General features: G+C 36.2%; 1 protein-coding gene across 1 annotated transcript; it reads left to right on the forward strand.

The window, feature by feature from the left end:
- Window positions 1-3,662: 3,662 nt before the first annotated feature.
- LOC132603511 (ATP synthase subunit gamma, mitochondrial) lies at window positions 3,663-13,038 on the forward strand. Its single transcript, XM_060316609.1, has 9 exons — window positions 3,663-3,925; window positions 9,037-9,080; window positions 9,194-9,346; window positions 10,743-10,856; window positions 10,939-11,066; window positions 11,591-11,713; window positions 11,807-11,926; window positions 12,155-12,276; window positions 12,717-13,038. Exons 1-9 carry the CDS (start codon window positions 3,843-3,845, stop codon window positions 12,784-12,786), a joined length of 957 nt encoding a protein of 318 aa, XP_060172592.1. The 5' UTR covers window positions 3,663-3,842; the 3' UTR covers window positions 12,787-13,038.
- The last annotated feature ends 6,123 nt before the right edge of the window (window positions 13,039-19,161 follow it).

Genomic DNA, 19,161 nt, shown 5'->3' on the forward strand with positions numbered 1-19,161 from the left:
AGTTTTACCTGGATACGTAGCTTAAATGGAATATTTTGGAGATGATTGAACCTTTACTGATGATAACAGCCAGAATTGGATGCATATGATGAAATTTCACTTTTGTTTCCACTTATATTATTTTCAATATACATCTTCTGGCATTTATGGTGGTATTTCTTTAAATTAATGTGATGCATTATGTAGGATATATATCTTGCTTATGTAAGAACTCATAGAATTGAGTTTAGGAACCAGCCAAGCAGTTTCGCTTGCGAAATTAGATTTACACCAAGGTCACTAATGGTCTTGTTGGATTTTGTTTACTAATAGGTAGACTTCATATATTACTGGTCTCTATATTGTACATCAATCTTAGAAATGGTTTTGTTGGGTTTCTTTTACTAATTTTCTTGAGCAACTATCCTTGAAGCTGAACTTAGTGCTTTTTCTCTTTCTTTCTCAGTGATGTGATATCTTCTTCTGTATTGGATAACAATGATCCAAACAGTGTGTTAGGGTGTGCTTGGTATGGAACGTTTTTCGATTTTCCTATTTTTGGTTGTTCAAAATGTTTTGGAAAACAAGTTCCTTAAAAATAAAGAACACGACTTCCTTAATAAGGAAAACAAGTTCGATAAGTGATATACCAAGTTAATTGTCTACTCCCCCCCACCCAACAGCCCCAACCCCATCCCTTGACTATCCCACCCCCCGCGACCCTCGAACCCTCACATCTCACCTCCATAATGTTTTGCTAGATTACACATAAATGCTCTTGGATAATGTTTTTTGCTTACTTATCAAACACTAGAAAATAAGTAAGAAATTTACTTGTTTTCAAAGAAAACATTTTCCTTCATACCAACACACTCTTAATGTTATTAACTGACTGAGAATGATCACTTATATCTACTATAATCTCAGTCCACTAAGGTTATCGTTATCATAAGGTGAGTGGAACAAATGATGTTGAACAAGGAAAGGACTGCTATTCATGAGGATTCCAAGCCTGAATCAGAAGAAGAAGACCAAAAAGTTATAAAATTGACTGCTTCAAAAAATGTTGTATACAACAAGGAAGGTTTGCTTGATAAGTTCAAAGATATCAGTTGGCCCAATAATTTGCATTGGATTCACAGGCTTGTTGTCAGCATGGAGGGGCAAGAAGAGGTGGGTATGAGCGATGATTTGGCGAGGGAACTCTTTTTTACAAGCAAACATTAGACCGTGTCAAGCAAGCGTATGTAAAGTTTCTGTCTATGGAAGAAAAAGATGTTGGCCAAAGAAGTACATGCACAGGAGATGAAAGAAAGGGCTAAGTGGAAAAAACAGGAGATCGAGTTTGTGAAGAAATGGCGGAAGCAGTAGGCATATTTATCTGTAATTTTTTAGACTACGAATGATTTCCTTTATGGTGCAGATGAATTGGTAACTAGTTCAGCTTTCTCTAAGCTTTCCATGAAAAATAATGAGTAAAGTTATTCCTTCTTTGTAGACTCCACAATGATTTGGACCTAGTCAATCTAATCTCACTCTTAATTGAGCTATTGCTTATCATATCGCTTTCTGCAAGTTAATGGCCTTTTTGTGAAAATTCTAAGTGCAATCGCCATATTAGCTTGTAGTCCTAGCTCTTTGACCACATTGGATTTTAATAGTATAACTTCTGCGAAAGAGTATTTCCCGTTGCTCCTCCTTAATTAGTTCTTTTTAGATTGCATTTGGTACAATGAAAGTCATTTTCTTGAAAAATGTGTTACAGTGTTAGGTTGATGAGTGAAATGTTTTCTAGAAAAACTTTATATTAAAGATTATAATAATAATAATAATAATAATACTAATACTAATACTAATAATAATAATAATAATAATAATAATAATAATAATAATAATAATAATAGCAAATAAGAAAGTGTTTCAATGAAATTTTTGAGTAATATAAGTTAATATTAATGGATTAGGTGTTAGTTGGATCAAAATATATGAAGTAAGAATTAAAGATTTTTCCAATGAAAATACTTTAGCTGATAAGTCAATAGAGTCATTTTTCCCTTTTGGAAGAAAAATGTTTTCCTTGTAGACTTTGTGTTTGCTTTTCTTGATACCGTGAAATATTTTGATGTTTACTCTGCAATCTCTGAATTGTGATCAAAATACAAAGGAAGCAAGAGTAAGCAATAGCATCTGAGGTGGAACTAAATCGTATAGGCGCCTCTATTCCAACTTGTAAAGGCAAACTTCAGCAATTATTTCTCAAAGAAATAGATTATGAATTTGAGGGATTAAATTCCCTTGGTGAAGTTACACAAATGCCGAACATAATATGCCTGAATTTTTCCTCTCAAGTTTTTGATTCTCACACTAAATAACTTGAAATGTTACTCGGAATTGAGTGCTAGAAATACATTTTCTAGCAACTACAATAGAACTAATTGACACAAGTTTGATTAGCTATTACATAAACTCATGCCTTCACCAACTTCAACATTGACATGATTTGCATTGGGAAACAATGTCTGAAGGCAGATTAATAAATGAAACTAATATCCTACATAGGGATTTAGTAGCTCAGTTGACTGACTGCCTAAACTTTCACCTTGTTGGTGAGGGTTTGAATTCCACATTGTAATCCCCTCTCCATTTCTCCTTCCCCTAGCCCCTATGTAATAAAAACATTTTTTTTTTAATTTTAAAAAACTAACGTCCTACAAATAATCAGCCCCCATATAAAGGGGGAAAGATCATATGGTAGTCACAAATAATTATTCTTCAATTATTGGGACACTTCATTACAAATATGTTCTTCATTCAGTGTACATCTAAATTATTATTCTAATTACCGTTATATTTGACTATTTGTTAGCCTTTACTTCCTGGATGACCTCAGCCAAAGAATGGTGATGCGCTCGCTCGTGATTTTTTTTTCTTAACATGATATATTTTAATATTAAAATATTTATTTACCCGTTTAAATTCATTAATTTTTTGGATCATTTTTTCGTATCAAATATAAAAAAAATTACATGTTTAGATTTCATTATTTAGGCTAATTGTCATATTTGGGAAAACTGTAAACATAATGGAGTTTCACCTAAGTGTTTCTCATAGATTTTGCCTGAAAGAAATATACTGTTGAAGCAAATAGTAATGAATCTAAAGATGAAATAAACAAATACACAGTTGAAGATTTATTAATTTGACTAAATATTTTTAATTGTCGAAATATTAGGGAGCTATGTAGCAAATAGTTTTATAGATTTCACAAGAAAAAGAAAACCTACACAACTAAAATAAATAGTTATAAATAATTGTTGTATCTAATTATGAAATAAACAAAAAAAAAATCATAGTTGGAACTCCATTATTTTGATTAAACATTTTTTACTAAAATAAATAGAGTTCTAGCAAGTCTTTTTACTGAATGTGCTAGGACAAAGAAAAAAAAAACTTTGTTAGAATAATATCCGTTGCATCTCCGAAGAAAGAAAAAGAAATACACACTTGAAACACTATTATTATTTTGGCAAAAACCTTGTATATCGCTAAAATAATAAAAATTTAACTCAAGTTTTTTTTTTTTTTTTTTAAAGTTTTAGAATTGGACCCGAAAAAGAAGAAATACACACATCAAACAAATACAGTAACCATTAAAATAGGAATTGAGAAATACATGAATTGATTATTCAGGGAAAGTTTTACGGCGTCGCTTTGCTTAAAACACTGAGTCTTGAGAAATGTACAGTCCCTTTGAGTCTGTCAGCCATTTCTCGACGTCGAAAAAACCCTAGCGAAGCTGAAACAACAATTAGACTGAAAGAAGAAGAAGAAGAAGAAGAAGAAGCAGCAGCGATCCGATCAGAATGGCAATGGCTGCATTGAGACGTGAAGGAAGTCGTTTTGCCGTCAATCCAAACATCCTCCGCTCTTCTCTCCTTCCTTCAGAGTATGTTACCGTCCAACACCTCCGTTTGATCTGTTATTTTATAGTGAACTCTTTATTTATGTTAAAAAAGACAAATTATTTAGTATCGATATGGGTATAGAGGATGACCCGACAAGTATTGCATTGAAGCGTTGATTTATATAGTCGATCCTTCCCCACTAGTTTGCATTGTTTCCTCGTTCTTTTTTTAATTTATTTTTTAAAAAGACTTCTTCGTTCTAGAGGCTCCTAATTGTGTTATAGCAAATTATTTGGTGTTGATATGCATAAAGAGGATATGTATAATGGTCCAACTAGTTATGCATTGAAGCTCTGATTAATTAAATTTTTTTCTTCTTTCATTTTTTATTTTTTGCAAAATGTTTTTCAGGATGGATAGCTTGTAATGTGGTAAAAGATGAATCATTTAGTATCGGAATGAAATGAGCCAGAATGAATTTAAGTGGATTTATATAGTCGATCCCGACTAGTTTGAATTGTAGCCTAGTTGATTGACATTGATTTGTTGAACTTTTTCCTGGTTCATTTTATAAAAAAGACTTCTTCAGTTTAGAAGCTCCTACAACAACGACATACCCACTACCCAGTGTAATCCACAAGTTGGGTCTGAGGAGTCGTAGTATCCATCTGGATATAGAGGATTTGTATAATAAATTTTGCATTGAAGATTGATTGATTTTGCAAGACATTTTTCTGGTTAGATAGCTTCTAATGTGTGGTAAAAGGCGAATCATATAGTATCAGAATGAAATGGGCCGGAATAGAGCAGGATGAATATAAGTGGATTTATATAGTAGATCCATTCCGACTAGTTTGCATTGTAGCCTAGTCGATTGACCTTGATTTGTCTAGTTTTTTCCTGTTCATTTTGTTTTTTTAATAAAAGACTTCTTCAGTTTAGGGGCTCCTAATTGTGTTAAAATAACAAATTATTTTTGAGCGAATTGGAGCGACAAAGGGCTGAATCTCAGTGAATAGTGATAGCAAGGTCACTTTGTCATGTAATGGGCCTGAATTGAGCAGAATGAATATATGAGATTTATATAGTCAAACTGAACTAATTTGTAATCAAGACAATTGATAATCGTAACGTATACTTGGTTTTACTTTCTGAGAACACCTAATTTCTGTTAAAAGACAAATACTTTTAGTAGTGGAATGTAATGAGCTTGAGTTAAGCTAGAATAGATATTCTAGATGATTTATATAATATAAAAATTATTTCGTATCCGAATGAAATGTCTCTGAATTGAGAGGAATGGATTAATATAATCGGCTCAGAGTTCAAACTAGTTTGGGATTGAGGTTGATTTATGTTGGTTGGTTGATTATTTTCCTCTTCCATTTCTTTAGTTATTGGAATTAAGGGATTTCAGTTGCTGTGCTTCTATTTATATTTTGTTTGGTTGGATTGATCATTAGGCCTCACTTAAAAGGCCATCTTTGGCATTGAAATTTCTTTTACGAAAATTTGAAAAACCATGTCATCTCTTGCTTCCTTGCGGAGCAATAGGACTTCTTTCTGACTTCATTCGAAAACATGTTTTTTTTTTTTTTTTTTTTTTTTTAAACTGGTAACTTTGTATTCCTCAGCATTAAGGGTATGCTAGCCACCTCCAAAAATTTACACTTTACCGAAAGAGAAATACTTACAGTAATCCTCAAAAGTCCACTAACTGAACTTCCTCTTCTACATATTGTTCTTTACACCAAAAACTTAATGAAGTAATGACCTTCCATTGTATCTTCTGCAATGAACTTTCTCTGCCTTTAAAAATTCTGTTGTTTCTTTCCTTCCAAATGTTCCACCAAATGCAGGCAGGAACTGTTTTCCACCAAATCTTCTGACACTTGCTCCTTCCCCTTCTTATCCAACAGCTTAGAAGGTCTGCAGTGTGTTCAGGCATAGTCTAGTTCACCTTAGCCAAGTTAATGAACAATGCCCAGACTTGTGCCGTAATTTTACAGTGAAGGAAAGGGTGATTGTTTGTCTCTAAGGCCTCCTTGCATAATGTGCATCTTGAAGCAATGTTATTCCTATTTTTGCAGTGCTTCATGAGTCAAACAGGCTCTCCAAGCTACCAGTCAGGTGAAACATTTCACCTTAGTTGGTGCTACACTCTTCCAAATGGATTTCCAGGGTCCTGGTGTCCTCCTTGTTATTTCAGTCAAACCCTTGTTGTACAATCTGTTCACAGAGAACAGTCCATCTTGATTATGCTTCCATGTCAATTTATCTGGCTCAAAATTAGTTCCTTGAAATCCACCAATTATTGTCAATAGTTCTGCTACCCTATGTTGCTCGGACTCTTCAAAAATATCGGCGGGTGCGTGTCGGACACTCTAAAAGTAGTGCATTTTTGGAGAATCCGACACGGGTACGACAACGAAAGTGAAGAGTCCGCGCAACTTAGCTGCTACCTATGCTATTTCCAATCATTTAAAAGTCTTCTGAAGACTAAATTCCAGCCTTGGGGAGACCACATCTCCTCTATTGTACTATCTGGATTTGTGCTTACAGAAAATAAGCCAGGAAACAATAGTTGTAGTGTCCCCTGTCCACTCCAATTTTCCTTCCAGAAAAGAATCTTGCCATCCCTACCCACCTTGTATTTAACATTTGCCTTCGGAGCCAGCCAGAAAGCTCCAATGGTCCTCCATACCCCCACACCATAGGTATTTGTCACCTCATTTGTACACCATTTCCCATTTTGGACATACTTATGTTGGATCACCTCTTTCCATAGTGCCTGATCTTTCTGATTATATCTCCATAACCACTTCATGAGTAAGCTCTTGTTATGTAATTTTAGATTCTTCACCCCCAATCCTCCATGCATTCTGCTTTGTTGAACTACTTCCCACTTTACCAAGTGGAACTTTTTTTCCTCATAAGTCACACTATGAAAGTGTGGGAAAGGGCGGTGGAAATGAGGGTGAGGAGAGGTGTGTCTATTTCAGAGAACCAGTTTGGATTCATGTCGGGGCGCTCGACTACAGAACCCATTCATATTGTAAGGAGATTGGTGGAGCAGTATAGGGAGCGGAAGAGGGACTTGCACATGGTATTCATTGACCTAGAAAAAGCCTACGACAAAGTGCCAAGAGAGGTCCTATGGAGATGCTTGGAGGCTAAAGGTGTACTCGTGGTGTACATTAGAGCGATAAAGGACATGCATGATGGAGCTAAGACCAGGGTAAGGACGGTAGGAGGAGACTCAGAGCACTTTCCTGTTCTGATGGGGTTGCATCAGGGATCAGCTCTTAGCCCGTTTCTATTCGCCTCGGTGATGGATGAATTGACGCGACATATACAAGGTGAGGTGCCTTGGTGTATGTTGTTCGCGGATGACATAGTCCTGATTGACGAGACTCGCAACGGAGTTAACAATAAGCTGGAGGGCTGGAGACAAACGTTGGAGTCTAAAGGATTTAAATTGAGTAGGACCAAGACAGAATACTTGGAGTGCAGGTTCAGTGGCCTACCGCGTGAGGCTGACGAGGAAGTGAGGCTTGGTACCCAGGCCATTCAAAAGAAAGGAAGTTTCAAGTATCTTGGTTCTATTATACAGGGAGATGGGGATATCGACGATGATGTTTCACATCGTATTGGTGCAGGGTGGATGAAATGGAGGCTCGCCTCCGGAGTGCTGTGTGATAAGAAAGTGCCACCAAAACTTAAAGGCAAGTTCTACAAAGTGGTGGTTAGACCGACTTTATTGTACGGGGCGGAGTGTTGGCCAGTCAAGAAATTTCACGTTCAGAAGATGAAAGTCGCGGAAATGCGAATGCTGCGGTGGATGTGTGGGCACACTAGAAGGGATAGAATTAGGAATGAAGATATTCGAGACAAGGTGGGAGTGACATCGGTGGAGGACAAGATGCGGGAAGCGAGACTGAGATGGTTTGGGCATGTGAAGAGGAGAGACACAGATGCTCCAGTACGGAGGTGTGAGAGGTTGGCTATGGACGGTTTCAGGAGAGGTAAAGGGAGGCCGAAGAAGCATTGGGGAGAGGTGATTAGACAGGATATGGCACAATTTCAACTCACCGAGGACATGACCTTAGATAGGAGGTTGTGGAGGACTCAGATTAGGATAGAAGGCTAGGTGGCTTATCCTTTCACCATAGTAGTTGTAATTTTGCTCATTTGTTTATTGCCATTTGATTTCTGCATTTGATTGCTGCTTATATTTGTTGGGCCGTTGTACTTCGGTTATCTTATTTATCTATAGTAGTTAATGCTCCTTTCTTTCCGGACTGTTCTACCATGACTTTCTCGCTTTTGTTATTCCTTGTTTTCATATTGTTTTCGATATGCTTGGTCCTATCTGACCTTTTGTCTTGTTTTCCTCTCTTGAGCCGAGGGTCTTTCGGAAACAACCGCCTTACCTTCAAGGTGGGGGTTAGGTCTGCGTACACTCTACCCTCCCCAGACCCCACATGGTGGGATTATACTGGGCTTGTTGTTGTTTTTGTTGTTTCTTCCTTGCCATAGAAAGTTCCTCCTTAGAGTGTCCAAAGCCTTAACCACCTTGCTTGGAATAGGAAATAAGGACATCACATATGTTGGCAAAGAATCCAAGACTGAGTTGATTACTACTTGATATCTTCTCTCACTGGCATGAGCAGCTATCAGAACATAAATTCGTAGTCGGGAAAGTAATTTGGTTTTGGAAATTAGCATAGAATGCTTTGTAATCTTTGGCAGATCACCCTTGCTCTGTTCTCTTCAGCAGTTAGTATTTGCATTTCGTGGTTTAAGTAGCTAGTAAATATTTTACTTTGCTAGTTGTATAAGTAGAGCAAGTTGGGTTGATGGGCTCTGGAAGGGAAGGAGCAACAGATTTTTTGAGAACTAATTTTTATCTAAATTTTGTCCGATAGAGTGGGAAGTAACGATATCTGTTTTATATGTAATTGGATATGAGATGTCTTAGTTTGGGGAAATATGTTGCTGTGGCCTTTTTATATCAAGACAACGGAGATGATTTATAGATGTAGCTATAATAGAATGATCATGCTCTTCATTTTAACCAACTATCATCCATTTTCCTTGGTGAAAAAATGCTTGTATCTATTACTTCTATATGACCTAGATTTATATGCAGGGAACCCGTTTCATCAGGAGTTCGGTATATTTCAACTCAAATTGGTAAGAATCTACTGTAAATCTGTTAGTGTATCACATCTATGTTCTTTTAACCTCCTCTACCTGATTTTCTCTTCTAACTTCATTACGTTTACACTGGGAATGCCCTTATGCAGTCAGAAATCGGATGAAGAGTGTCAAAAATATCCAGAAGATTACAAAGGCTATGAAGATGGTTGCTGCTTCAAAGCTTAGAGCTATTCAAACTAGAGCTGAAAATTCACGCGGACTATGGCAACCATTTACTGCACTTCTTGGCGACACTCCCAGTACGTTGTAATTGGATTTTTGGCGTCTAGCTATATACCTGAGTAGTTAAAATGAAAGAGGGAAAGAGATAGATATTAATCACTCCATAGTCCATAGAGTCTGCATGCATCCTTTGATCTGCTGCCACTCCCTTTAAGCTTAATTCAGTTTTACTCCTGAATTTGGTATAGTTAATTGTAGTCAGTTATTGGTCTACATATACATAGTGTTCACTCTCTTGTTTTAGTTGTTTTAGTATCCAAGGAACAATGATATTGATGTGAAACTAGCTCTAATTAGGTGCATTTTCACTTGGAGAGGCAAAGTGTCTTGAGGATGAAGTTATTATAAAGTTCCTGGTGATTGTTTATCTCCAAATTATTACTGGCTAGTGTTTGAGTCCGACATCGGAGGGTTAAAGGGGTACTTGGTCTCTTTATATGATCTTGGACAGTCCTTCCATCATGAGCTAGTTTTTGTGGTTGAGTTGGCGTTTTAACCGAAAGAACTTCTTGAGCAATTCATGCCTTTATGTTTTATGACCAGAAATTCTTTCTTGATTTTCATCTAGAATTGTTCTCTGGACTGACTTTTTTAATGGCAAAAAGAAACTAATTAATGAATTTGACAATCGTTTGAGAGTAACAAAAAAGAAGGAATTTCTGCTTTGTAAGAGGGACGCAGTAGTCCATTTTCTTATCATGGTATCAGAGCCAAGCCCATCCCATTTCATTGTTTACCCAATGTTAGGCCCCCTCCTTACATTGTCCATGCTCCAGATGTCCAGCCCTGGGCGTGCAGGGGTGTGGAGTCCCACATCTGTGGGTTAAAGGGGTACTTCTCTTATATGGTGTTGGACAATTCTCCCCTCATGAGTTAGCTTTTGTTGTTGAGTTAGGCCTAAGGTCCATTTTCTTTTCAGCTAAGATACCCCTTGAATTGTGAAACGAGAACTGGAAGTTAAGTAGAAAAGTGGGCTCCTTCTTATTATGCACAAAAGACCTGTTTTAGGAGGATAGTAGAGTAGGTAGTAGATCTTTACTTGGTCGCCAGGTAACTAATAGGATTTCACATGCTCTCTCTCGCTCTCTAGATAACTATTTATTTGGCAGGTTATTTCATGTTGATTGTGGGGCTAAATGTTTTTGTAATATGTTTTATTTTGATGCATGGCAATTATGCAAACATCTTCAGCAGGGGTTTGTACATTTTGTGGATAATGATTCTCGAAAATAGATATAAAAATTTGAATTGTACTTTTTACCGTTTTCAAAGTTGATCCTGTTAATATAGCTAGACTTTTTCTTTGTTTTTTGGTCAGATCTTAGCTTTTAGGGGATTTGATATTAATCTTTAGTGTTGCATTCCGTAATTATTCAGAACGTCAGGTAGCAGTTCTAATAGTTGTTGCTTCAGGTGTTGATGTGAAAAGGAATGTTATCATTACCATCTCTTCGGACAAAGGTCTTTGCGGTGGAATTAATTCTACATCTGTCAAGATTAGCAGGGCTCTTCATAAGCTAAATTCTGGTAAACACAAGATTGTTAGCGTGGAACTTATCTTTCGCCTGTGTAAATTTGGTATAATGGTTGATTAATATGTATTTGGTAGGTCCTGAAAAGGAAAATAAATATGTTGTCTTGGGGGAAAAGGCCAAGGCTCAGTTGCTGCGAGATTCAAAGAAGGACATTGAGCTGATCATGACTGAGTTGCAGAAAAATCCTCTTAACTACACGCAGGTTATGATATCCTACATCTTGCATATACACAACTAGTTTGCCGTACACCTTCTTTGCATTTCTTTCTCATTGCCAACTATGTTTGAAGTTGGGGGCCACCTCTATGCAAACTCGTGGGTTTTGGATGAGTTGTACGGAATTATTTTGATATCATGATTTTTCTTATCTGAAACAATAAATATTTTGTATTTCATCTGCTTTTTGTACCTTTCTGTCAAGTACATCATTCAAAGATGGTAATGGTGCAACAAGTGAAAGCTCTATTTTCACTCCCCTTTCTTTTCCATTGTCCAAATTGGTAAACCTAAGTTGCAATTTTGGCTGATGATAAGTTCTTATTTAATTACTGTGCAGCATTGAATTTTGCAACTTCAAAAATTTCAATGAATAGGATGAAAATTTAATAACAATACCATTTGATGTCATTGAAGTGACGCTGCAATTATAGAATATCTGAACTGTTTGTTATATTGACTTTTACTACTCTTTCCTTCTGACTGAGTTAGACAATGTCTGTCTTGCAGGTTTCTGTCATTGCAGATGACATCTTGAAGAATGTGGAATTTGATGCATTGAGGATCATTTATAACAAGTTCCAGTCAGTAGTCGCATTTTTGCCAACAGTGTCTACTGTTCTTTCACCAGAGGTTGATAAGCTGATTTGATCTGTTGTTCTGTCTGCTTCCTTTTGTTGTCAATTCTTCTGTTTCTTGGAATAAGTCTTTTTTGGTGCAATATAGGTTGTGGAGAGAGAGGCTGAATCCAGTGGAAAGCTTGGGGACCTCGACTCTTATGAGGTTGAAGGCGCTGAGACGAAGGCTGAAGTTCTTCAGAATCTTACCGAGTTCCAGTTTTCATGTGTAAGTTTTGTCTTCGTAGTATGGAGGCGACTTTTCAATTTCTTAGTTGATCTTCACAACTTCACATAGCATTAGTACCGATTTGGTAGTATCGGAGATAAGTCTCTATCTTTATTTGTGATGGACGTATTGAGTTCAGTGACTGGAGTGAATGCCGCTGCTAATAGAATGATATCTTTCAAGAAGATAAAGATGATCATGACTTCTATTCCAAATTGTCTTTTCCAGGTTTTGTTCAACGCAGTGCTGGAGAATGCTACAAGCGAACAAGGAGCAAGAATGTCTGCCATGGATAGCTCCAGTAGAAATGCTGGTGATATGCTTGATCGTCTGACTCTCACTTACAACAGGTTTTGCGCTTCCCCCTCTTTCTTACTTTCACTCACACACTTGCAGCATCAGACAGAGACCACTGATACATAAAAACGCGGAAACACAGCCCTTTTTTTTTCCTTCACGAACTTTTGCTTGAACACCTTCAATAGTTTCTTACAGATAACACTTTCCAGAGTAACCTTGCCAGGGAGCATATGCATATGAATATACAGTCATCAACTTAATGGCTGCGAACTCATTTTTACCATCTTACATTACTGATATTCAGTACTGGTGTTTCTTAACCTGCTGGCTTATACTGTTATACATAACAGTGATCATGAAACCATTGACATATAATATACACGGAATAATATTTACTTTTTTTCAGTTTAACATATGTTTGTACTATCTTTTTATTGTCTGTCAATCTAATTGGTGTCTAATCTTAATATATTTTTCCCTGTAAAACCAGAACCCGTCAAGCATCGATCACTACAGAACTAATAGAGATCATATCAGGAGCATCAGCACTGGAGGGTTAGTTGGATGGCCTCTTTTTTTGCTTGATGGTGACGAAATAAAAAGGATAAAATGTTTAGGCTTCTTTTACACCATGTGGTGACAGCCTTTTTTTGTTTATTTGATTCGTTAATAATATCCTGCTTAACTTTGTTTCTGGGTAGAAATCATCAGACAAGCCATTTTTATATGTTTCCTTCTGTTCATATCAGGAATTTATGCTGTGGAAGTTATTTTGACAAGCTCGTTGCTATCAACAGCTACCCTTTTGATCCTTTTCATTTGTCACTTTAGCTAAAAAAAAGGGTCCAAAATGTTTCACTTTAGAAAATTAAGAAGACGTTATGTTTTTTCTAACTCCACCCTTACTATTCTAATAAGGCAGATGTTAACTACTCCCTCCGTCCTCTTTATAGCCTCTATGGCTATATCTCTTAAAAACCTTGGTTGTCACTCCTCTAATCAAAAGACTTATCTTCAATTTCGTAAGGGAGACATCGGCACTCAAACGTCTTATTCCTTGCCTTAGTAATGTGCAATCAACTACTTGCACCTTCCCTTATTCTCCTTCCTTTCCTTTTAGATATGAAGTAGTATTAATTAGTGCTTGAATTGCTCCTGTTAGAAATAGCGCTACTCTTGGGTACGAAAGAAGGATATTCCACGCATATTCAGAAATCAATAATGCAATGTGAAGTGTACTAAATTATCCTTATATGATAAAAATAAATTATTCTTTCCTCTTGATTAGAACATGTACGAGTAGTAATTCTTTTTGACATTGGGAATCCAATAATATTAAGTTATTATGTGGCTTTGTCAATCATCATTTAGATGTTATTTTAACTTGGCAGTTTTTATCTAAGGGTAGAGTTGAAAAGCTAGTCAATGTATGTCTTGGTTTTTTAAGGTGACACTTATTACGAGATAATGTTTTTGGCTAAGGTGACACTTATTATGGGACGGAAGGAGTAATTACTAATTTAAGGAAGAGATAAGTGTAATATAGTCAAGTAATTCTTATAATTGCTGCTATTAAATGATTTTTTAATGATTGTTAAAATCTTAGTTTACAAATGAAAAGGAACTGAGTATAAATTAAGCTCAGTAACATTTTGTTTTCCGTGGTATTCGAGGTGTAAAGTTGTGAACATTAGAATGCAAAACCCTCTCTAGACCCCACTTGTGGGATTATTGGATTTGTTATTGTAATATATATTTTTTTTCATGGTAAGATGAGAAAATTGTTCCTGCATTCTTTAGCAGGAGGGCACTCAATATATGGTGAACATCGGTCTTCTCTTAATTTTAGTTTAAGAAAATAGACTTCTTAATCTTAAAATTCTATACTATTTCATAAACTGTTTAACTTGGAATTGGGAGGTGCTTCCAGTTATTTAAAGTCAATGTTTTCAAAAGGCGTTAACTCAGCGAGTCTCAGAATGAGGCGTACTAAAAATGCATCTAGGCGAACTAGTGGGGAGTTCAAGAATCATGAGACAAAAGTCTCAACCTTCCGGGCATCTCTTAGGCGTAAGTTCCAATCCTTTAGGAGTTCATTTGGGGTGTTCACATAGAGAACTTCCTCGAATTGGAATCACAATAGCTTAATAGTCTTTTCTTAATACATAAATATTAAAAAACCAGCTTATTAGTATTCTGCATATGGGTGTCGATTCCACTGAGGTTGGTTTTATTTTGACTTTCTTTTTCATTGGGTTCATTAGATTTAAGCTGTTGATGACATAGCCGACTTTTTGGACACATGACGCATAGTTCAATGCATAGTAGACCTTTTGTTCACCTCTTTTAAGGGATTGAGTTTTGCTCTGGGTTTTTGGAGATGGCTTGAATGAACAGTTGTATAACTTCCATTTGCCAACTACAGATTCCCAATGATTCTTTCCAAAAAGAAGAAACTAATTGGAAGAAATCAGAAAGAGGGCGCTCTGGTGGGATCTTCACGAAAACCAATAGAATAGAGAGAGGGGGGGGGGGGGGGGGGGGGGGGAGAGGGGGAAAAGAGAAGAAAACTAGCTAGCAGAAAAATGGCATCCTTTACTAACTTAACACAAAATACAAAAAACAAACACACTCCAACAACAACGTACAAAAACAAACACACTCCAACAACAACGTACTTTCTTATTCTTATTATCTTTTTTGCACGCATCATATTTGTCTTGCCTTATCCTTGCTCTATTAGTCCCTAATTGTCGACTGGTAGTGAACAATTCTTAACTATATCCATTTTTTAAGGGAAAAGATGCAAATATATCCTTCAACTTTGCGATTTAGAATTGATATACCACTCGTTAAAAGAATAGTGTATATGTACTCCTGCCGTTACAAAATGGTGCAAATATACCCTTTTCGCTAACGGATTTTTTTTTAAAAAATCATTTAGTTTATTTTTTAATTAAAAAAAATGTCATGTGCCTTTAAAAAAAAGTCTACCCATTTTTTTGAGTAGAAATGTTTTTCTAAAGCCACATGGTAATTTTTTTTTTTAGTGTGTCATGTCTGGTTCGTTTAAAAAATATCTCAGTGACTTTAAAAAAATACGTCTACTCATTTTTGTAAACAAATCAGACCCGACCCACCAGAAAAATACATCTACTAAAAAAATGGGAAGGATTTTTTTTTTTTTTTAAAGTCACGTTGCTTTTTATTTAATTAGAAAAAAGTTAAATGATTTTTACAAAAAATTCCGTCAGCAAAAAGGGTATATTTGCACCATTTTGTAATAACAAGGGTATATATACACCACTTTTTTAACGAGGAGTATATCTGCTCTAAATCGTAAAGTTGAGGGGTATATTTGCACCTTTTCCCATTTAAAAAATAAAATAAATTAAAGTGATTTAGTTACTTGGGTTCGTCTGAATTAAGTCGTCTAATTTGTATAAATATAAAATCTTAAGATATCACACGTTTTAGGTTTAGTTTTTTATATGGTCACTACCCCTACTTATAACAGTAAAAATATAAAATTATTTACTATCACATTAACTAACTAAACTATGTGTGAACTGCTCAAATTAGATTATAATTGGCGCCAGATTTAAGATATGTTGCAAGCCACTCTACAAGTTACACGTCAAAAAAAGAAAAATAGACGATTATCTGACGACTGAATACTGTAATCGTTTCTTTTAAGTTTTTCTTTGGTTTCATTCAAATGTTGTTAGTCCCTCCTTCCCATATTACTTCTCTCTCTTTTTTTTTTTTTTTTTTTTTGAATTAATTTGGCCGATTGGGCTTTTATTAATAAATAAATGCAAAGAAGCAACTCGTCAGAATAGGCCCAAATAAAAGGCCCATTCCAAAGTCTAAAAAACAAAATAAAATAAAACAAATAAAAGCAAAAAAGAGATAAAAACTTGGAAGACTGAATTAGGCAACTCAGTCAACATTCATTTCGACCTAAGTTGCCTTTCTCTCTCTAGCTCTAGCTTCTCTCTAAAGTTGTCGCCGTTTCGATGGGCTTTCCGACGTCGCGAGTATGATGAAAGCCTCGTCTGGTGTTCTTACATACCCGTCGAGGTTCTGACTCACCTCCTCTGCTTTGAAAGTTGAAGATTGGCCTCCATTAAGCTCAGGTATGTTTCCAAAACTCTGCTCTTTTGATTTTTTGTCCTTTTCAGCTTCTAACTCGTGCTTTCTTGTTCAGAATGAGTGGAATTTACCAGCATTTCCAAGATCTGTGGCTTGCTTTGCTTTTCTTCATCATCTGAGCTCCGACATACCTTCATCTGAAGAAAAAGAAAAGATCTAAGCCCTGCACATCTCTTTTGTTGTCTGATTGTTCGTTTTGTGTACTTTATGTGTTGGATCTGTGTTGTTGTTCCTCGAACCTCCCTTATCCCCTGTATAAATAACTTGTACTGTATTGTTGTTATAATTCCTGCTAGGTGAGATGAATACTTATGTATGGTATCTAAGACTTATCATTGTTTACAATTTTCCTTAGTTTAACCTCCATGTCCATAAAATTCATATTCAGAATTTCCACTATCTAGTGCTAGGTTAGCCAAATCATCGGCTAGTTGATTTCCTTCTCTAAGAATATGTGTGAACTTAACTTCTTTTCCATTCCCATTCTCCTTAATCTCAACAATCCAATTAGCTAGACTCCAAGGGGGTTTCCACCCTTCAGATAAGATCTTTTGAACAAACTGTGAATCAGTTAGTTTGCTTCTGCACCATATGAAAGCTTCCAATATTGCTATAACTACTGCCTCATTATTGGTGACATGCCCTATTTCCGCTGCCTTAGCAAAAATTATGTCACCCTTCATCTCTGACACTCAACCATAGAACCCTCTTCCAGGGTTTCCCCTTGATGCGCCATCAGTGTTGCATAATATCCACCCACTGGGAGGGGGTCTCCATATCACTGTCCTATGTTTTACCTTACTTCTGTATCCTTCCAGTAGATCAATCATGTCCTTCCATCTGTGGATTTGTTTTATTGAAGAATTTCTAAATCTTACCAAGTTCTAAATTGTAGCATATACCTGGTAGATACATCATCCCACAGTCTTTTTTTCCCCATGCTTGTAAGCATTCCTTCTTTTCCATAGTTCCCAAAGAATTATAGCAGGTATAACATAGTAAATTGGTTTCAATCTATTATCAGTAGATTGTTGCCACCACTTAACTCTAAGCTCCTGTAATTGAAGTCCTTCTATATTGATATCTGCACAAGAAGCAAAATAGGACCAAGTCCTGTTAGCACAAAAAGACCTAGCAAAAACATGTTGTATTATCTCCTCCTTAGGACTTGAACAACACTAACATCTACATGCTAGGTCAATATTCATCTTCTTCAACACATCATCCGATGTCACCTTAAACTTCCAACACCTCCACATGAAGAAAGATATCTTGAAAGGCAGTCCCTTCACCCACATGTATTTATAGATTTCATTCTCCTGACCCCTCAATCTCAAGTATTCCCAGGCAGATTTGACTGAGAAATCTCCCTTACTATCCAGTATCCACCAAGGAGTGTCCTCCTCTTCTAAAATAGGCTTAATAGTATTAACAATGTGATGAACCATGTCTCCAGTCAGTATTGTCCCCAGTTTCTCCACATTCCATGCCCCATTTTCAACCATTTCCTTCACATTTTATATCCTATCATAAAAAATGTCACCCGTTTTAACATAATACAAAGCTCCCAATCCTGTCCAATTATCATACTAGAAAAGAACATTGCCACTCTTAATTTGCCACCAAATATGTGGTTCTATTAGATCTCTAGCCTGCAGCATCTTCTTCCACTTTTGAGAACCATACCTCCATTGCACTGTTACTGCATTTTCTTTTCTACAATATTTGTTACTCATAAAATTCCTCCATAAGGATGTTGCAGTTCTGAATTTCCACCATATTTTACAATACAAGTCCATAGATACATCATGTAAAGATCTAAATCCCAGACCTCCCTCTATTTCTAGAATACACAAATTAATCCAAGTAGACCAATGTCTACTTTTTCCAACAGTATTATTCAAAAAACATTGTGCAAATAGTTTATGCATCTGTTTTATGACACTATATGGGGGATTCAAAGCTGAAAGTAAATGCACTGGCATACCTTGTAGTACATGTTTGATTAGAACTGCCTTTGCCCCAAAAGATAACATCTTCCCTTTTTATAACTGGAGTCTATTCATTATTATAGTCAGAATAGGATTAAAATAATCCTTCTTCTTTCTACTATAAAAAATAGGACATCCCAAGTATGTGAAAGGAAATTCCTTTCTTCCAATCCTTGTAACCACTTCCACAATAGCCTTCACATCTCCTATTACCTTGTGATGAACATACACTGAACTCTTCTCCTTATTGATCTTCTGTCCTGAAGCTTTCTCATAATCCTCCAGTACCCTATTGTCATTTGCAAGGAAATGACATCTGCTGATACAAAGATGATCATATCATCTGCATATGCCAGGTGATTAATCTTAGGGCTTCACTTAGGCAGCCCAAAACCCTTGAATTGTGAATGTTGATGTAATTGGTTCAAGTTTCTTGATAGTACTTCTGCAACCAAAATAAATAAAGTAGGAGATAATGGGTCCCCTTGCTTTACACCCCTAGTTGACTAGAAGAAACCTTATTGTTGGCCATTTATGAGAATAGAATACCAATTGTTACTGACTATTCTGAACACCATATCCACAACCATATGTGAAAAACCCATATGTCTCATGACTTTTGTTAAGAACAACCATGTGAACCTGTCATAGGACTTTTCCATGTCTAGCTTAATAACCACATTTGCACTCTTGGGTCTCAATCTAATGTCTGACACAGTTTCTTGTGTCAACAACACATTTTCCACAATGCTCCTTCATTTCACAAAGCTTTCTTGATTAGGAGAAATC

This window comes from Lycium barbarum, chromosome 7 (genome assembly GCF_019175385.1).
Source record: "Lycium barbarum isolate Lr01 chromosome 7, ASM1917538v2, whole genome shotgun sequence".
Lineage (NCBI taxonomy): Eukaryota > Viridiplantae > Streptophyta > Magnoliopsida > Solanales > Solanaceae > Lycium > Lycium barbarum.

Coding starts and splice junctions, on each gene's coding strand:
- LOC132603511 (XM_060316609.1), top strand. CDS start 3,843: ATGGCAATGGCTGCATTGAGACGTGAAGGAAGTCGTTTTGCCGTCAAT. Junction 9,081..9,193: donor GTATATTTCAACTCAAATTG/GTAAGAATCTAC, acceptor GCCCTTATGCAG/TCAGAAATCGGATGAAGAGT. Junction 12,277..12,716: donor CTGACTCTCACTTACAACAG/GTTTTGCGCTTC, acceptor CTGTAAAACCAG/AACCCGTCAAGCATCGATCA.